This window comes from Rhinopithecus bieti, unplaced genomic scaffold (genome assembly GCF_001698545.2).
Source record: "Rhinopithecus bieti isolate Rb0 unplaced genomic scaffold, ASM169854v2 scaffold_1251, whole genome shotgun sequence".
Lineage (NCBI taxonomy): Eukaryota > Metazoa > Chordata > Mammalia > Primates > Cercopithecidae > Rhinopithecus > Rhinopithecus bieti.
The window spans coordinates 802,589-822,217 of record NW_016803325.1 but is presented as its reverse complement, the minus strand read 5'-3'; the positions used below and the strand labels follow the sequence as shown (position 1 = coordinate 822,217).

The following is a 19,629-nucleotide window of genomic DNA, read 5'->3' as shown; positions in this document are numbered from 1 at the left end:
AGGACAAGGAATTGTGAGACCAGATGTTGTGGAGTCATCCACGTGGCTGCTGAAGTTTCTAGGTGGGATGTCAGGAGTATGACTGAAGAGGTAGACAGTGAGTGAGATATTGAAATCCCTAACGAAGGCAGGAGAACAACTGGGGGTAGGGAGGCTGGTAAGTAATGACAAGGAGGGATAAAGGGTGATGTAGATCGAGGAAGCAAATAGTATGGCAGCCAAGGGGAGCAAGAAGGAGCCTAGCCAATTTCCAGGTCCTATGGTACATGGATATGGGAGGAAAATGAAGCGCAGGCAGTACTCCCAGGAGATAGCCAAATTTCCAATGAAGCAAGAAAAAGATACTAAAGAGTTCATAGAAGGAGTGATGGCTATAAGGGAGTTTGCTGATGATAGACTGTAAAAAGTTGGTGATGGGGTGTGGAGTAGGAGCAGGGGCCAGTGAGGAAGCTGGGTCAGATTGGTAGTTATGTAGAGGATAACAATTTGTGTACAGAGGGCAATGTGGGGGTGATGATGGATATTCTGGAAGACTTGGACTTTTGATGGCATTGGAGATAAACATGGACATAAACTATGATTGCCAGTTGGAGAAAATTGGGTGATCAAATCAAGACATAGTGCCTGGTCCTTGGGAAGACGAGCTCACAGTGGTTGTGAAGAGGTGCCAAAAAGGCGGAACAGGCAGTAATTATCACTCGAGTTCACTGTGGGGCAGAGAAAATATTTTTCTTTTAATGTAAATGATACCTGAGTTCTAAGAGGGAGAGTATATGATTAATCTAAATTTCTTGACAAAATCATTCCAACGAATGTAAGCTAATCATCATGGCTTGGAATAAAATATAGCGTCCCACTGAGTCATGTGTACGACACCCACTCCCACCAGTAAATAAAAATGGCATCTCCCCAAGACCCCAGGTCTTACCTGGAGCATGAGCCTGTCCCAGGTTTTGGTGACTCCATTGTTTTTCCACTGGTCATCATTGTTTGGAGGGCTGTTGTTTTGGTACCTCTCTAGCATCTGCTTCAGGAAGAGGTTGGGTGTGAACTATAGTAAGAAGAGGCAACACAAGAGGGAGAGTTAGCACACTAATTTTCAAGGAGAGGAAAATATTTTTCTCTGTCAGTTCCTGGGGACACTGAGCATTCTCTCCTGGAGCAAAACTGTACTCAGAGACACCAAGTACAGCTGGCTGAGGTTGGCATAAGTCGCCATGCAGAGAAGAGACTCCCGTGTTAAAAGAAATCACTATGAGGCCAGGGGAACACATATTGTAGGGTGCCTTAGGCTAGGGCAACAGAGAATGTGAGAGAAAGAAATACACAGAATCGAGAGCAAGTCTTAGCTGAGGTAGAATAGAGATCCTCCCATTGGAAGGCCCATGGCCATGGCAGAATGGTGAAACCCACGGGGGATTACAAACTTGGGCCCTCGGAGTCAGGCTGTTTGAGTTCAGAATTCTTGCTCTTTCAGTTGCCAACTATGTCACTTTAGACAAGTCACTTTACCTTTCTGTCTCATTTTTTTCTTTTCTAAAATGACAAGTGATAATGCCTATTTCATAGATTTATAAGGATTAAGTGAAGTGATATATGTATTATTACCATGCATATTGGATTGCCTGGGCACACAGTAAGGGGTTAATACATGTTGGTTGTTATAATAATGATAATTCATATTATCATTTTGCTTTTTGAGGTTGTACTCACAAAATCTCGTTGTGTTGCTGCTGTGATACAAGATGCCACTTCAAAGGCATATACTATAAACATCAGAATGAAATACTGGAAAGGAAACAAATGAGATAAAATAATTACATGTACCTGTCAAAGAGCGACTTGCCCAAATAATTATGATTTTTCAGCAAATTCATCCTATAATCATGTAATCATTCATGTAGTTATTCAACAAACCCTCATTGATCAGTGGCTTGGATTGGGGCTTGGTGCTAGTCAGCTCATTTCTCTCCCTTTCTCCAGAGAACAAATAGCCATTGAATACAGAGCTTCCTCAGTCCAGTTCTCTGAGTTTCTATTTTAACTGGGAAAAACAAGTACAAGAGAATGAACTGGTGTGTGTGTGTGTGCATTTACATGCATGTGCATGCTCAGTGCCTGCCAGGAGAGTCTTAGTGTATCACATACAATATAGGGCCTCATAAATCCACTTTGATTTTGGAATTTTGGAGAAATTTTCTTTACAATTTGCTGAGAATTTAGAATCACAGAGTTCAGAAAAAGATGAACTGGATCATGTTGAACATCTAGGGTCCTTCCTAACAAGCATCCAGTCTCATCAGAGGAGAGGCAGCCTCCAAGTGCACAGCGATTTGCCGGGTGTTCTTTCACATGCACCTGCACTCAAAGTACATTGGCTCAGGTTAGTGAAGTGGCACTTGCTGTGTGTGGTAGTGGTGGTGTGTGTGTGTGTGCGTGGTCATGGGCACATGGGTGCATGTGCACGTGATGTCTTCACATGACAGTACTGGAAAATTTCTGGCTGGAAAATATCTAAACACCAAATGACCTCTGAATCTGGGATGGGGACTGTTTGCAAGAGTTCCATTTTTGCCTTCCTCAGCCTTGCACACACTCTTGGGAGAAGGGGCACTGTGGTCAGTGTCAGCAGGGCAGGCAGGGAAAACTGTCCTCTTTGGGTATGGGAGGCTCTCCGAGCAGGACCCTCTGCTGCCCTCATTACCTAGCCCAGAATAAAGCTCTGGCTGCAGTCAACAGCAGGAACACCTTGAGAGGCCCCAGAACATTTTTTTCCTGTATTAGCTGCTGCCTTGCTCCTTGCCAAGAGCTTTGCTGGCTGCTCATAAAGACACTCCAGATAGGAGGCACACAGTGAGGACTTTCCTCCTTTAGCCCCTTTGCCTCCCCAGCTCACTTCTCCTGGCTGTCAGGCACGCACATGGATGGCCCAAAGTGAGGCTGGGATGCAAGCGAATTTGTCTTTAGGAACACCTGTGTCTCCTCTCCCTTTTTCCTGTATTCCTTTCCCCACCCACCAGAAGTGGGTACTTCTGCCCTGGAACTTACCCACACTAAGGAACCAGAGAATGTAAATGTTCTGTATTCTGCTGGAACCAGGACAATGGTTAGTTCAAAGAAAGAGTGAACTAAGAAGCACCTTACGTTGCTGGACTGAGTCTATAAAGGGGGAACTGAGGTCCTGCAGCATTTGAATAAAAGGTTTATTTCAGGGGTGGGGCATTGGAGGGGTGTTCCATCATAGTGTGAAACTGCTGCCCTAAGTATTGGGGCAGAGAGTAGGGGTCCAGGCCTAACACTGAGGTTTCTCAGCTCTGCTGCCTGCAAATTTGCTTTCATCTGCAAAGGCAGGGCATGGTCTTGCTGTCTATGGTTTGGGGCAGAAGCCTCTCCTTGATGCACAGAGGTAAAGCCTCCACAGGCAGGTATGAGCTGAAGGCTAACTCTACAGTGGTGCTTATCAAGGTTTTCTGGGGTCCCTGAAAAGCAGATTGGATGATAATGTGGGGACTATAGGCTATGATACAGAATCATCAACCTTGAGCTCAAAAATCTTTGAAAACTTATACTTTCTTTTAAAAATGTATGCATATTTTATATTTTATATCCCAACATATTAATGCCTAATTAATATCAAAATGTTTTGAACAACTTATTGCCAAGAGAAAAAATCTAACGAATGAATTCTCACTGTGTCTCTCCTTTGGCCTGTATAGCTCCTAGTTGTACGTGGGTGTATGCAGACACCAGCTGTAGAAGCACAATATGGAAAATACTCATCAGGCCACCCCCAGGTGTCTCCTCTTTGGCTTCTCTGTACTGGAGTCTTCTGGACTTGCAATAGTGGAGGGCATCTTTGCCTCCATGTGGACAATTTCACTGCAGGGAAAGTGTCTCCTCACCCCTCATCTGGTACTTGCTGCTCCCCACCGAAAGCCAAAGCATTGCTCAGTAAAGAAGAAAGAATCCATTAAAATTGGCTCAGGGAGACAACTCCAGAGAAATTTGAGGTCTTACCGCCAGAAGAATTTTCCTGCTGGACTTCATGATGCCTACAATGCCAAGAACGGACAGGCAGAAGAGGCAGATGCCCACAAATATGCCGATCCAGGCAGCCCCATAGATGTCATCATTGTCAGTGGCTTCAAGCAGTGGGTAGAGGCTGTGTTGGTCAGATACAAAGAAGATGCACTCCGCGGTCAGGGCAATGCCGCAACACTGGGGGCAAATGAAGGGTAGGCTCCATCAGGAGTGCAGCTTTGGGAAAGGGGGTGGAGGGCGGGGAAGGTAGGAGACTGGCTCCCTTTCCTGCACAGACTTTATGCAACTAATCTAAACTCCCCATTGCCACAAAATCAAACAACTACTTCCATCCTACTAACTGGTTGCATACATCCCTTCACATGTTATTCTGTCTATTTAGAAACAGACCCACACAATTTTAGACCATCCACAATGTCCTTGGGGCATGAATCACTCAAACAATGCTTTCTGGTATGAGAATGATCTCCCCCTGCCCCCATGACATGATCCACACTTCTGGGTTGTAATATTTGAGCTGGTCCTGGTCATATTTATCAATGACAGCTGGGAGGAACCTTGCTGCTTATCTTTGCCAACACCCACATTTTATAGATGAGGAATCTCAGCCTTGAAAGGTGATGGCTAGAGTCATATGGGGAGTCAGGGGAGAGCTGGGCCAAGAGCTCTGGACTCCAAAACAAATGTTCTTCTATGCCATCAGACCCACACAGTGTGGCCTCTGTATTATTCTTACACCCTGGTACTAGCCTCTGTATAAGAACAAGAAGATGCAAACATCTGTCCCAAAAAACCTTAACAGCAGAGTCCCATGGAAATCAAACCAAGGTGACATAGAAAAGAAACACTGAAGTGTGTTTGTAGTCAGGGTGTTTAGACACTGACTGTGGTTGACATGACTCCTTTTAGATACTTATATTTTCAAGTTGGGAGGGAAATATCTATTTTTTCAACCATGATCTTTTGACATATGGTTAAATTCTAGCTAGCATATTTACTAACATATTTCTTAAAATGAAGCAAAAATATAGGAAGCCAGTAATTACAGCATTATTTTCCTTTAAACTCTTACTTTTGATTAATCTAGAGTTATGATTACAGGAAGAGCAGAATTTCCTGAGAAATAAGCATTACTTACACCAATAATCACATTTCCAAAAATCAGCAGGACCTGGAAGCAACGAACAGTGGAGTCGTCTTTGGCCATCTTCAGGATTTCCCACAAGCTGAAGGCACAGTTGAAAGCATTACCAAATAACTGCTACAGTTTCTGTAACATGAGTAATCCATGCCATTGCATATTGCCTCCTTGTTCCCAAATGAACCAAACCAAAGCCATATAATCCTTTAGCAATGAAGGACATTTGATTATTGAGCTTAGTAATCACATAACTTTTATAGAGAAGGAAAAGAATATAGCCTTCCAGAGCCTGGTCAGTGCGTTTCAGGAGTTCTTTCAGGCAAGGAGTGTGCAGAATGCATCCTTCTGAGTGGTAGACTGAGCCCCGCAAGGTGGAAAGCACAAGGGGTGGACCTGAGGTGGTGATTGGGCAGGGCCAAAGCACACTGAGGGTCACTGGCATAGCCCTCACTGCCCTTGGCCATGACAAGTGGAAACCCAAAGGGTAAACTCATGGCCAGAGTTAGTGGTTGGTTCCCATGTGGACTGTAGGTTGCTTTTAAAAATATCATTTTCTGAATATTTTATTATCTTCAAAGAAATAGTTGGCAAATAGAAAAGTGCCCTGTTGTATATGAGGGGAAGTGAAAAACGGGGACTAGCATTTACTTCCTTGTACCAGGTGTGTGCCACTCTACCAGGTGCTCTGCATGCACGCATCTAATTCTCATAACTTAATTAGGTAGAAAAAGAAGAAAGGTGAGGAGGCTCCATTTTGCAGATGAGGAAACTAAAGCTTAAATTGGTCAATTAAGTTCCCTGGGGTCACACAACCAGTAAGTGGCAGAGCTAGGCTAGAGACCTTGATGTGTGTGGACTCCAGATACTCTAGAGTCCATGCGCTTCACCACAGCCCACAATGACTCCCAGAAACTATTTATAGACTTTGGTGCCATACACAGCTGAACATGGGTCTTTCACCTCCCTGAGGGTTTTCTGAAAGGAGCACAAAGGTAAGCGTGTGGGTCAATCACTTGGGCTTCCGCACTTGAAGCACCTTGAGAAAAGCGATCTACAGCTCTCAACATTTAATTCATCAATTCATGCATTCCTGCTGTAAATAAAAAATGTATTAAATGGTTCAATATGCATTTTGAGGCATACAAAGATATGTAAGGGAGATTATTGTATTCTAGGATTTTTTGTGTTAGTAGGGAAACTAAGATGCATTCCCGCATAATTATACTACATGTATGAGACTAAATATCGTGGGAGTCCTGAGGCGGGAAGACGTAAGTCTTGCAGGATGTGTATGGTTTGATACATAGAGTGGAGGTGGATATGTGTGGGAGTGAGGTGGGGGTGGGTGACATTCCAGGTAAAGAGAAAGGGAAAGCTAGGGAGTAGAGATAGAAGAGCAAGGTGCCCACAAGAGAGCAAACCAGTCAATTTGGCCAAAGTCCTAGTTTCGTACGGTAGCAGTGGGAGGCAAACCTTCCATGTGTCTCAAGCCTTGCTAATTTTAACCTCGTTGTTACACTATAAGTATTAACAACCTTCCAAGTAAGTTTAGACATCTGTAAATATTTTCCTTTATCTGTTTCCTGGGTAGCTGTGACAATTTGAGTTAAAATTTATGAGCATTTTTGGCTCAGAATTTGGCACACAGTGGGTACTCAATTCATGTTTGCTGGAGACATGGAAGAATCTGGGCCATTGGGTCTCTGTGTAGTTTCTGCTTAGAAATGCCATTCATTTCTTTCTGCTTAGAAATTTCATTCATTCTTGCCAGTTATTGTTGCGTGTTAGACTGCACAAACTCCGCCAAGGCGGAGACTTACTTACTCATGTACCTGGTTGAGTCACATTGTAAAGTTCATTACTGGTATGTACAGACATTATTCCTGACCAGTTGGGTTAGTATCTAAACTAGAGACAACAGTAAATAGACTGTGAAAGGTAGGAGTTCAGATAACAGAAGCATAGAGAGGAAAGGGCAGAAATCAATAGAGGCCAAATTCAATTCAGCACCGATATCGACTTGTGCTGATTATGTACCATGTGAAAGAAGACAATTTCTTCTTTTAACTAGTTTATTTTTATTTTTATTATTATCTTTTGAGACGGAGTCTCACTCTGTAACCCAGGCTGGAATGCAGTGGCGTGATCTTGGCTCACTGCAACCTCCACCTCTCAGGTTCAAGCTATTCTCCTGCCTCAGCCTCCCTAGTAGCTGGGACTACAGGCGCCCACCACCACACCCAGCTTTTTGTGTGTGTGTGTGTTTTTAGTAGAGATGGGGTTTCACCATATTGGCCAGGCTGGTCTCGAGCTCCTGACCTTGTGATCTTCCTGCCTTGGCCTCCTAAAGTGCTGGGATTACAGGCGTGAGCCACTGTGCCTGACCTCAAGGAGTTTAAAGTGTGATTACAGCATGGGTTCAAAGCAAAAATGACCGTGCACATCAAGGGGACAAGGAAGGCTGTGGAGAAGGACAGAGTTAGATAGGCACTACTGAGGGGCTTTACTGGTCCCGAAAGGAACTGCAGGGGCCCTGATCAAGGGAGGTGGTCTGGGTGACTCAATTATGCCCCATGACTTACAGACTTTTCCAGAGATGACTCTGCCATACAGAGTTTAGTCCTTACAAAGGGGAAAGAGCAAATGAATATTCTGTGGGAGAACTGCAGGAGTCAGAATTAGGGTGGAAAATGCAGATAAAAGTGGGAGAAAAGAAGGAAGACAGGTAGAAACTTGCTCTGAGCAAAAAGAAAAGCATAAATTGAAGAAACCTAGGCAAGGACATGACAGAAAATGCCAGGGAGGCAGCCCAGCTGTGGGTTGGGTTTTGGAAGGTGGGGGGATATATCGGTGGGCAAGATACTCTGAATTTATTGGCCACTAAAATGTTCTCCTTTTTCACTATGCGTTCTCTTCTTCTCCCTTAGACCTTTGGTATTAATGGCACATGATAATTTAGCTACTCTTATCTTCCAAGGTAAGGAAATAGTGATGAAAACTGCCATTTATTGGGTACTTACAATGCTCTCGGCACTATGTTAGGCATTTGATATTCATCTTCTCAACAGACCTGAGAGATGGGTATTTCAGGTCTGCATTTCCTATTGCTGCCAAAACAAATGACCATGAACTTCGTGGCTTAAAACAGCAGAAATGTATCTTACAATTCTGGAGGGCAGAGGTCTAAAATGAGTCTTACCAGGCTAAAATCAGGGCTGTGTTTCTTCCGAAGGATCTAGGGGGAGAATCTGTTGTCTTGTATTGTTTGTATAAAGAAAAGGGGCGGGGCGCAGTGGCTCACGCCTGTAATCCCGGCCTTTTGGGAGGCTGAGGTGGGCAGATCACCTGAGGTCAGGAGTTCAAGACCAGCCTGGCCAACATGGCAAAACCCTGTCTTTACTAAAAATACAAAAATTAGCCGGGCATGGTGGCAGATGCCTGTAATCCCAGCTAATCGGGAGGCTGAGGCAGAAGAATCGCTTGAACCTGGGAGGTGGAAATTGTGGTGAGCCGTGATTGGGCCCCTGCACTGGGCAATAGAGCAAAACTCCGTCTCCACACACAAAAAAGGAAGCTTGGAGAGATTAATTTGCCCAAGGCCACATTGCTAAAAAGTGCAGAAGCTGAGACTGAATGAGACTGAAACACAGGTCTGCCTGGCCCCAGATCATTTGCTAAACACTCTACAGTTTACAAGTCCTGCTATATAGCAAATGCTTTCAGTGGAAATAGAAACACCTGGAGCGGAGAGAACAGATACATTTCCCTGCTCAGGAGACTCTACCTTTGCAAAGGTCAGAAACACTAGGCCTTTCTTCACTCACATCTCCAGCTTCTTGTCTCTTTAACCCCTTGATATGATGCTCATATTTGCATACTTCCCCCAAACTCGGTGCTCCCCCCGTATGCTTTTCCAGAAAACCTGTCTAGATGTATCAAAAATCTACAGCTCATCCACCTGCCCCCAAGACCAGAATTCTAAGAAGTAAAAGGTGCAATGTACAAGTCAATGAGAGGTTAGCATTTCATAGCTTCTACTTGGCCACTTGTATTTTAGACTAGGTTGGTGTCTAGAGGACCTAAAACATTTGCTGCATCCCCCAAATGGCCACAAATGTCAAGAGGGAGCCAAGTGTAGGCTTCCAGTGGCTCACAGCATAGTCTAATGTCTGCAGTATAATGGTGACCACACTGGACTTGGCATCAGAATGCCAGAGTTCAAGTCCCAGCTTTGTGTTGTCATTATCATTACTGTGTAAAGTTGGACAATTATTTTCCTTTGTGTCTAATTCCTGATTTATAAAATTAGTAGACTACAACTTGTTAGATGGGTTGCTGTGATCACTAAATGAGATAAAAGATACAAAGGTAATAGGTAAGCACTAAGATTGTTTACACACGTAAGAAACTATTAATTATAATCAGAGGATATTTAGGAAGGGAGGGTATTGGGTTATGATTTTGTTTTCTGCATCAGTGACCCCAGGGGGATAAAAGGGAGGTTTTAACAGTGACTGGTCACAGGCCAAGGGCTCTTAGATTGAGGAGAAGCAGCCTTCCTTCCACCTTCTCTCTGTTCACTGCACAGGGCCTGCTCTGCTTGAGGGATTGGGAGGCCTTACACAAAGATACCCATTTGTACTTCTTATTATTTTCATAGATGAATTCATGAGAGAAAAGGAAAAACACTTCCTAGTTGTGCTTGGGGTGAGGCCAGAGTCAAGTACCAAGCTGCACATCCACATGGGAGGGGCCCGCCTTGCATGCCATTAGCATTCCTGAACAGTTAACACTCACCATTGGGCCTCATCCTTCTGGCTTTGGCCAGCTCTGAGGCCTCTGCCCCAGACTGCGAGGTGATACAGAGATGGCCCCTGAGGTTGTCCTTGTCCTGGGACCACTTTCTCCCTGACACAGACATTACTCAGAGAGGATTCTGCTCTGCTGCCCTTTTGCATTCTTTCCTCCCATTGCCAACCTGTGGAGGGCATCCTTCACTTTATTGCAAGAGTCTCCAAAGTAGGAGGAGGTATTTGGGACCCTGTTTTATTTGTCTTTCTAGGTCCAAAGTGGCATAGTACCTGACATATAGTAGGTACACTCAATTATTTTGCTAAATAAAAGGATAAAGTAAATAAATAAATGTTTATTTGAATAAATGAGTGTGCAGATTAATAATTTGCCTAGAGCTTTGTTGAAGAGCAAGTTAGAGAATATGGTGAAGTGAAATGAATGTGGGCTTTGGATAGACCTAGGTTTGAATCTCAGCTCTACCACTTACTAGTTTTGCGGCTCCAAGAAATTACTTAGTCTCTCGAGCTTTATCTTCAAATGAGTATGGTAATACTTAACTTCAAGGGTTACTACGAAAATTAAATGAGAATATGTGTTAAGTTTTAATACAATATTAGTTACCCAATACTCATTTTGCTTATTTTTGTCTTATAAAGGAGACAGACTAGAGCTAATAGCCCAGTGGTTGGTGAAGGTACCTAAAACCAGTGATTTATTATTATTATCTTTTTGATCCAGAGAAACATTTTCAAAGGCAATAGGGAAATATGATTTCAATAGGGAACTCTAATATATGAAACTAGATCAGAATGATACTTCTCTGGCTGAAACAAGAGTAGGAATCCTGGGCTCACAGAGCATCTTGTCACCAGCTTTAAACCTCCTAAACACATAGCTAGCCCCAGGGCAATTGAAAACTGCTATTCTAGAACTGAAAGAAAAGAAAGAAATAGGCAAATTACTGAGCTCAGAAAGCAGTTACCCAAGAAGTAAGAGGACACTCAAGAGTGAAGTTGAAAAACTCTGGTCACAACGTGTAAGCTGACCTTAGTCAGTGTCAAAGACTGTGTCAAAGTCTGTGTCAAAGACTCCCCCTGCCCCCCATTCAATGGAAGACGTCTAGAAAAGTCCTGGAAAACTGAGGAAAGTGAGTTTACTTTTATAGTGCATTAGCTGGATGGATCTTTAGGAAGAGCTGCTTTCCTGGCATGCTTAGAGGAAAGGTGACATAATTTCTACAAAAGGAAAAGATGAGGCCTGGCTGATGTTTAGGGTTCTTTGAAGACTAATAAATGCCTGTGAAAAGGGGTAGAGTAATGCACTTTTTTTTAGGTTAAAAAAGAAAAGCTTTGATGCAGTTCCACACTAATGGATATTAAAACAAAAAAAAAAAAGACATTAAGAATTTGTTGACCTTTCCAGAGAGGATAGGCACGGAGGAAGAACAAAAGGGAAGGACAAATGGTGACTTCTCTACACACAGAATATAAACTGTGGTGTTCTGTAGGTCCTGGTAGTACTTTTGCCTTTGTTAATAACTTCTTGAGTTTTGTCTCTGCCTGCGTGATAAAGAAGTATTGTAATGAACACCTTGTGCTGGTTGATTTTGTGTATCAACTTGGCTGGGATATGGTGTTCAGTTGTTTGGTTAGATATCAGTCTAGATATTGCTGTGAAGATATTTTTTAGATGTGATTAACATTTAAATCAGTAGACTTTGAGTAAAGCAGATTACCTTCCATAACGTGGCTGGCCCCCTCCAATCAACTGAAAACGTTAAGAGCAAAAACTGATGTTTCCTGAATAAGCAGCATTTCTGCCCTAAGAGGACTGTAACATAGAAACTCTGTCTGGGTTTTCAGTATGCAGATTTTAGCTTTAAGACTGCAACATCAGGCCAGGCACGGTGGCTCACGCCTGTAATCCTAGCACCTTGGGAGGCTGAGGCAGGCAGATCACCTGAGGTTGGTAGTTTGAAACTAGCCTGACCAACACGGAGAAACCCCGTCTCTACCAAAAATACAAAATTAGCTGGGCGTGGTGGCGCATGCCTGTAATCCCAGCTCCTCAGGAGGCTGAGGCAGGAGAATCGCTTGAACAGGGGAGGCAGAGGTTGCAGTGAGCCAAGATTGCGCCATTGCACTCCAGCCTGGGCAATAAGAGCAAAACTCCATCTCAAAAATATAAATAAATAAATAAATAAATAAATAAATAATAAAATGCTGGGCATGGTGGCTCACGCCTGTAATCCCACCACTTTGGGAGGCCAACGCGGGTGGATCATGAGGTCGGGAGATCCAGACCATCCTGGCTAACACGGTGAAACCCCGATCTACTAAAAATACAAAAAATTAGCCAACCGTGGTGGCAGGAGCCTGTAGTCCCAGCTACTTGGGAGGTTGAGGCAGGAGAATGGGGTGAACCTGGGAGGCGGAGTTTGCAGTGAGCCGAGATTGTACCACTGAACAACAGCCTGGGTGAACAGAGCGAGACTCTGTCTCAAAAAAAAAAAAAGACTGCAACATCAACTCTTCCCCAAATTTTCAGGTTGCCCACCTGCTGTATAGATTTTGGACTTGTCAGCCCCCACAATCACATCACATAGGTTAATTCCTTAGAATTAATCTCTCTCTCTCTCTGTCTCTCTCTCAACCTCTCAACAGGGTCTTGGTGTGTCACCCAGGAGTGCAGGGGCACAATCATATCTCACTGCAGCCTTGACTTCCTAGGCTCAAGTGATCCTCTGGCTTTAGCCTCTCAAGTAGCTAGGACCACAGGTGCATGCACAATGTCTGGCTAATTTTTAAATATTTTGTAGAGAAGGGGTTTTACCATGTTGCCCAGGCTGGTCTTGAACTCCTGTCCTCAAAGTGTGGAACTGCCTTCCAAAGTGTGGGGATTATAGGTGTGAGCCACCATATGTTGCCTCTCTCTTTATGTATCTGCTTTTGGTTCTATCTCTGTAAGAACCCTGAGTAACACACCATCCCAATTGGGATTGATGTATATTTTTGATAGAAGCACATATGATCATTTTCTGATGTCTCCTGATACCATTTTACCAATTCCCACTGCCAGCCCCTAACTTCTGGATCAGATGAATTAAACATTTTCTGTTTCCATTCCATACAGAGCTTCCATGGTGAACTTTCTCAAGCAGAGGTTCTCAAATGATCCTCCAAAGCACAGATGTTCCATTTACCGGAACAACATGTTTTAATGCCAATATTGAATGATTCCAGTCATTTCCTAATTTGAGGAAGAATTACTATCAAAATTTGTCATTTTAAACATTTTCCTCTTATACATTTTTCTTAAATTGTGGATGCTGCTACCACCTGTCTATGCTAGAATCTAGTTTTTGGTATGAATTTAGGCCAAAATGATCTACTTACTTATTTTAAATTTAGTAGACCAAAAGGTTCTGGTATTCCACAAAGATAAACATGGCTTCCAAGTGCCAGTCAGTTAGCCAATCTTGAGATCCATTGTCCTAAAACACAGCTCTGAATTTATATCTCCCCCGCTGCTTAAAACCCTTCAAAGGTTCCCTGTAGCCTAAATTTAAAGGAGAGCCCTAGGTCATTCCCTCTACACTCATGACCCCAGCACCAGCTGCTTCTTACTTCCTATTGCCAGGTGCATCACTTGTCCACCCACTCTCTGTTGCTGACCAGTTTCTTTGAATCCAGATTTGCTCCTGTTCCATTGTGAAAGACCAGTCTATAGTATTTGGCCAGAGTCAACTATTTTATTCTCCATTCAGCCAGTGGAAGAGGGGTTGGACCACCTAAGAGATAAAGTACAAACGCCTCAGCCTGTATTCAAGGCAGTACTCGTCCAGGTTCCAAATGGCCTGCCTGCCATTTTTCACTGCCCACCCCCCTTGGTCATGCCACCATGCTATGCTTAGGGTGTCCCTGTCTTTGGAATCCCATTTCCCATTTCTGCTTATCGAACTCTTTACTATCTTCTGAAGCCCAACTGAAAAACCTCTTCTCTCCTCAACTTCCCAGAATTATCCTTCCTTCCTTATATCCCTCTCTCTGCCTTTAGCAACTAGCTCTCCAAGGAAGCTCAAACCATTGTGGATATGTGTTTATGGCTTTTCTTCCATACTAGCCTCTGTCACAGCAATATAGTCTGGTATGTTGTTACGTCTTTTCTTCACCCAAGTTTGTTTAATAAGATATTCTGAACCCACAAAAATGGATTGCTATCAAAAAACCAATTTGACAAAGAATTGCATTAAAAGCAAAATTAAAACTTTTAAATTAATTGATGGGTGTCACACTTAGAAGTCAATGACTACGCTTTTGGAAGTTTTTGTTTGTCTTAGAAGATATGTAATTTGAGAGAAATTAAAGTGTCATTTATCCTAGGAGAGTTATTGGCCAGGTGCCTGTTCATAGCATGATACATCAGTTCCGGCTGCAAACTTGGAGGCTTTGTACAGGTGAGGAGTTTAAGGCTCACAGAGAGGAAGCGACTTGTTCACGATCATGCCGTGTTATTAAAAGAGTTAAGATTCAAGTCCAGGTTTCATAACTCTTAACCCAGCCTTCTATTGGGTTTGTCACTAATCGTTATTCTTTTTAAGGTAGGGAGATCCACTTCCCTTTTTTGTCTCTTTAAATTAAGAGAAACTCTTGGCCTCCCACCCGTGAGCCTACCCATGAGACTCACTACAAGGTAAGCCAGAAAGGGAGCCACATAAACAAAGCTGGCAGGGAGAAAGCCTTCTCTCCTCTTCCTTCATTCAAAGGCTTCCTCACCATTTACCCTAACTTGTGAATGCCACAACTTGAGACTCACTCCTTCATTCCTGATTAAAATACAAGCTCATATAAAAGAGGCATGTTGAGTTTCATGAGCCATCCATATTAATGCCTCATTTATCAGCTCCCTTCTCTTATTTAATTTTCAAAGGGTGAGGGAAGACACCATGAGAAGGAAAGAGACCCAAGGACAGGGTAGAGCCTAAAAAGACAAACCTTGTAACTTAAGATTTGGGGGTTTGGGTCTGTCTCTGTGGCTAGACTGACTTCTAATGATATGATGTGTCCTCCTTCCTGCCTTCTTTTTTAGCCCACAGTTTGTAGAAGCTGTTTTAAATATGTGGTCTTCTGAACCGTCCCCACATTATTCTAAAACAATGCCTCCCTCACATATATTGGATTACTTATCTGGCAGGGGTGGGAAGGAAACCAATGGGATGAGATAAATTTAACAAGTGGAAAGTGGTGGAAGGCAGAGGGCAGAGCAGCAACTGCCCACGTTAGAGATGGAACGCCCCAGACTGAAAGTACGCAACTCACCTAGAAATATTTTCCATGTAAAGGAATAGCCCCTATGCACCCCGCCCTGTGGGAAAACTGCCCTGTGGCCTGGTACGATGATGATTTACTCAAATTGCTCAACACCCTGGGAGTTCCTTTGCTTTAAAGAGTACAGATTTTTTAAAAGCTAGAATTATATTTCCTATTTTTTCTTTCTTGTGCTTTCATTCAGTTTGTTTTCTTATAAAAATTAATCATACCCATAGTGTTGATGTTTCCAGACACATTGACAAGGTCTAAAAACAATTGCTCACTAAACAAACCAATTTGCAAAGCAGAAGAAAAAGAAGTGTGACTCGCTCAGTAAGCATGAGATCATTTTTCAAGTTCATTACCTCTTTTCCTCACCGAAGTTTGTTGCACCAGAGAACACACAAACCACACCTCAAACTCTAGTTCATGCTAGAGAAATTTGAATTAACAAAGCAGAAAAAAAGAAAAGGAAAAATAGGAGAGGAAGAAATGAAGAAACACAATATGCTATTACCTCAGCCCTGACCCTGAAACTCAGGACAAGAACAGACACTTTGCGTGGCTCAGAGTAAAGATGGGTGTGGAGACTGTAGGTCACAACAATTGCTGGTCTCCTTCAACTTAAGGTAGGATAAGTCCCTGGAAATAACAAAAAGAGGAGCGTTCTCCCAGGGCCGTCACCCACGGCTCACAGTGCCCATAAGTTTTTCTTGCTTTAAAGCTCAAAACCTGTGTTCACTAATATAGTAGTTAGTAGTTGCGTGCGGTTATTTAAAGTCAAATGAATTCAAATAAAAGTAAAAACCAGTTCCTCAGTTGCTCCAACCACATCTCAAGCACTCCCTAGATACGTGTGGTTAGTGTCTATTGCCTAGAACATTTCCCTCATCACAGAAAGTTTTACTGGACAGCACTGCTCTTGATTCCTGGTGCTCCCAGTATGATGGGAGTCATCCATCCATTGGAAATCAGGGACTAGCTGTAAGCAATGGCTCAGGAGCACTCAGCTGCATGAAGGCCTCAGGTGTGGGCATTGCCAGAGGGATGCCCAGCTCCAGGAAAGGAATACCATGGAGAATCCTTGGGGCGGGGGGACGAGGCGGGGAGGGCGGTATGTGATGACGGTGCCCCCTCACCAATGTGGTCTCTGTCCCAGTTGGCAAATGGTGGCCCATCAAGTCTGTGGGCAGCCTGCATGGCTATCAGGCCCAAATTCCAGAGCATATTTAAAGCCTGACTGGTGTTTACTATGGTTAAGAATGTAAGCAGGAGAAGTCAAAAAGTTCTGAGTTTTGGCCAGGCGCTGTGGCTCACACCTGTAATCCCAGCACTTTGGGAGGCTGAGGCAGGTGGATCACGAGGTCAGGAGATCCAGACCATCCTGGCTAACACAGTGAAACCCTGTCTCTACTAAAAAATGCAAAAAATTAGCCGGGCGTGGTGGCAGGCACCTGTAGTCCCAGCTACTTGGGAGGCTGAGGCAGGAGAATGGTGTGAACCCGTGAGGCAGAGCTTGTAGTGAGCTGAGATTGCACCACTGCTCTCCAGTCTGGGAGTCAGACTCAAAAAAAAAAAAAAAAAAAAAACAAGCAGGTTCTGGAGTCTTTCTCTCTTTTAAATGATGATTAAGTCTTGAATGTAAGTCTATTATTCTTCCACAGCAGTCAAACAAAAAAATAATAGGTGAGTTGATTTTAAAGACTATTTTATAGCAGAAAGCAAAACAATCTGTTGGAGCGAAGGCAAAGTAAGAAATTTTTCTCCTCACTGAGAAGGTAAATACAAAGAAAATCCACTTCTTCACAGAGTCTGAAAACTATGTAACCTAAATTTTATTTATACTCAAAGTATATATATATCTATAAAACCTAGCAAGTTATTTCCTGTTGTGCTTAGCAACTCAGGCAAGAAATAGTCAAGAAACATTGTCTTTCATTAAAAGCAGACAATCAAGTTGACAAAACTTCTTTAAAAATGTATTTCTATTTTTTTAGAGACAGGATCTCACTATGTTGCCCAGCCTAGACTAGAACTCCTCATCCCATGGCCTCAGCTTCCCAAATAGCTGGAACTGGAGGCATGTGCCACTGCAACTGGCTACAAATTCTTAAATGGTTTAAAAATCTTTAAAACTAGTTAGAAGTGGAGTTTTAGGTTTATAAACAAATGCAAACATAAAATAATACTAGCATTATTTGAAACTTAAATTTGTGTTTTGTATGAAAATGTCATTAGATCAAAAAATATCTTTATGTCCTGCAGATCCTTGTGGAACAGAGAATTGGTAAGGAGTAAAACAAATTATGTAAAATAACATTGCATAGATAAAGCTACTTTGTTGACTTACTTCAACTGACACATTTAATAAGCAGAAGTGTTTGCAGAGAATAACTGGGAGTAAATTGCCTCACACATTTCATTACAAGTTGGCAGGACCAAATGATTTCTGACAAGAAGACCAAGAAACTTTCTCTCTGCTAGCCTGAGCAGATTATTAAGAAATGACACAAACTATTTCGTTAAATTTTCTACTGCTTTTCTGACTCCACAAGGAAATTGGGGGTCTACAAATGTGTCTGTCTATGTGCGATTTAATCAGGAGATACAGGGTTTCTCAGGTGCTTGGATTTTCTTGTTCTTTCTTTGGGGATATTTCAGGTTAAAAGCAGGATGGCTGCGTAATATCTCCAGAACTTTAATGAGAACAAGACTTATATCAAAGGTAAGAAAGCAGTTTGAACGGTTCAAAGTAAAAGAGAACAGGACAGTCACAATACCCTAAATTACGAAGAAAAAAATGACAGACTTTATGAATCAGGTATCTAACTTCTTCCCCTTTCGCTCCCAGACCACTAGCTTCCCTCCCAGGAGAGCAACCCAACCCTTGAGCCCCGGGGATTCCCCGTAGAGGGAAAGCAGTCTACTCACAGCGACTCCTCTTTCTGCACACAGGGTGCCGCCCGCTCCGCAGTCTGCACCAGCCCCTGGTGCTTTTCTACCCTCCTGCAATTCTTTGAACCTCCAGGACCAGGGAATGGTGGTCTGTGATTGGCAAGAGGCACCTCACATGGGCTGAGCTTGCCGCTGCCTGCCCTGCCTCGCTGAGACGGGGGAGTAACCGGAGGCTGTCAGTAGATTTCTGCTGCTTTGGAATGTGTGACTCTGACAGATGGAAGCACCTTGACAGCCACACTCATTGCTTTCCTGGATCCCTCCTAGGTCTGGACTTTACTGGAATACAAACTCAGGGCTTTTATTTTGATTTGATTCTATTAGTGTAATTTGATCCTTACTCCTGCTTTTGTGTGTTGAAGGCTTGTTAGTCCTGACCGCTGACAGAGATACTGATATGTGCTTACCTGTGCAGGGCCATGTCCAGTTTTAGTTTCTATAACCCTTGCATATGCCAAATTCATGGAGACAGTCATTGCCCAAGTAATGCTCATACTGTAGGTAGACCAAAGACCAATAAGGAGCAAAAGATGTGGAAAGAAACAGATTGTGAAAAATTCAGGCAAAGAGAGAGGGCTCAAGTGATTATCTGATGTCCAATTCTTGCCTCCCCTCTTCTTTCCTCCCTTTCCTTTCCTTTCTCTTCCCTTCCTTTCTTTTTTCCTTCTTCCCTGACTTCTGGAGCCATCATGTGTTATACATGGGCACCCAGAGCATTATTTTAATGGCTGCATACCCTATCATAGTATACATGCACCATAGCTTGTTTAACCTGAGTTAGGAGTTGGTAACAGCAGTAATGTTAGAATTTACTGAGTGCTTTAATCAATAGACTTGGGAGTTCCTCAAGGGTCAGCATCATCTCTGTCTCAGGTTAGATTGTTCAGGAGCAGACTTTGAGAAAAAATTTAGTGTTCAATATATTTATTAGGGAGTGTCCTGAGATTAACACCCATGGCAGGGTCAGGGAAGAAACAGGATTGGGCAGAGAAAGAAGTTGAGCTGCAATATAGGTGGGACAGTCTGAAGGAGTCCCCCTTGGGAAACTCTGGAGGAAGATGGCCTGTCAATATAGCTCTGCCACTGGGCTCCTCTATCATCTGCCCTTCAATGTGGGTTGCCCTGGGAAGGCAGCTTTCTGCAGCTGAGGCAAGTCCTGAAAGGGGCTGATAACTGGAGGCTGGAGGTTGCAAGTACTCCCAGCAGCAGGGCAAGCTCCCCCTTGAAGGGAGACTGCATGGAGCACCTCTGTGTCCATCACAATGCCTTATTCCTCTGCAGCTCTTAAGGGCCTGATTAGATAAATTATCATATTTCACACAATGGAATTCTGTGCAATGGTTAAAAATGACACCACAGATAAACATTTAATGTCATGGAAATAAGTTC

General features: G+C 43.2%; 1 protein-coding gene across 1 annotated transcript in view; it reads right to left on the bottom strand.

Moving 5' to 3' along the window:
* UPK1B (uroplakin 1B) overlaps positions 1-18,423 on the bottom strand; it is a 32,096-nt gene extending 13,673 nt beyond the window's left edge. The window contains exons 1-5 of the mRNA XM_017875364.1: positions 18,217-18,423; positions 5,180-5,267; positions 4,018-4,218; positions 1,714-1,788; positions 929-1,051 (exon numbers count right to left, since the gene is read on the bottom strand). Of these exons, the coding sequence (XP_017730853.1) occupies positions 929-1,051; positions 1,714-1,788; positions 4,018-4,218; positions 5,180-5,248 (468 nt within the window). The 5' untranslated portion in view covers positions 5,249-5,267; positions 18,217-18,423. The remainder of the gene's footprint in view (positions 1-928; positions 1,052-1,713; positions 1,789-4,017; positions 4,219-5,179; positions 5,268-18,216) is intronic.
* Between the last annotated feature and the right edge of the window lie 1,206 nt (positions 18,424-19,629).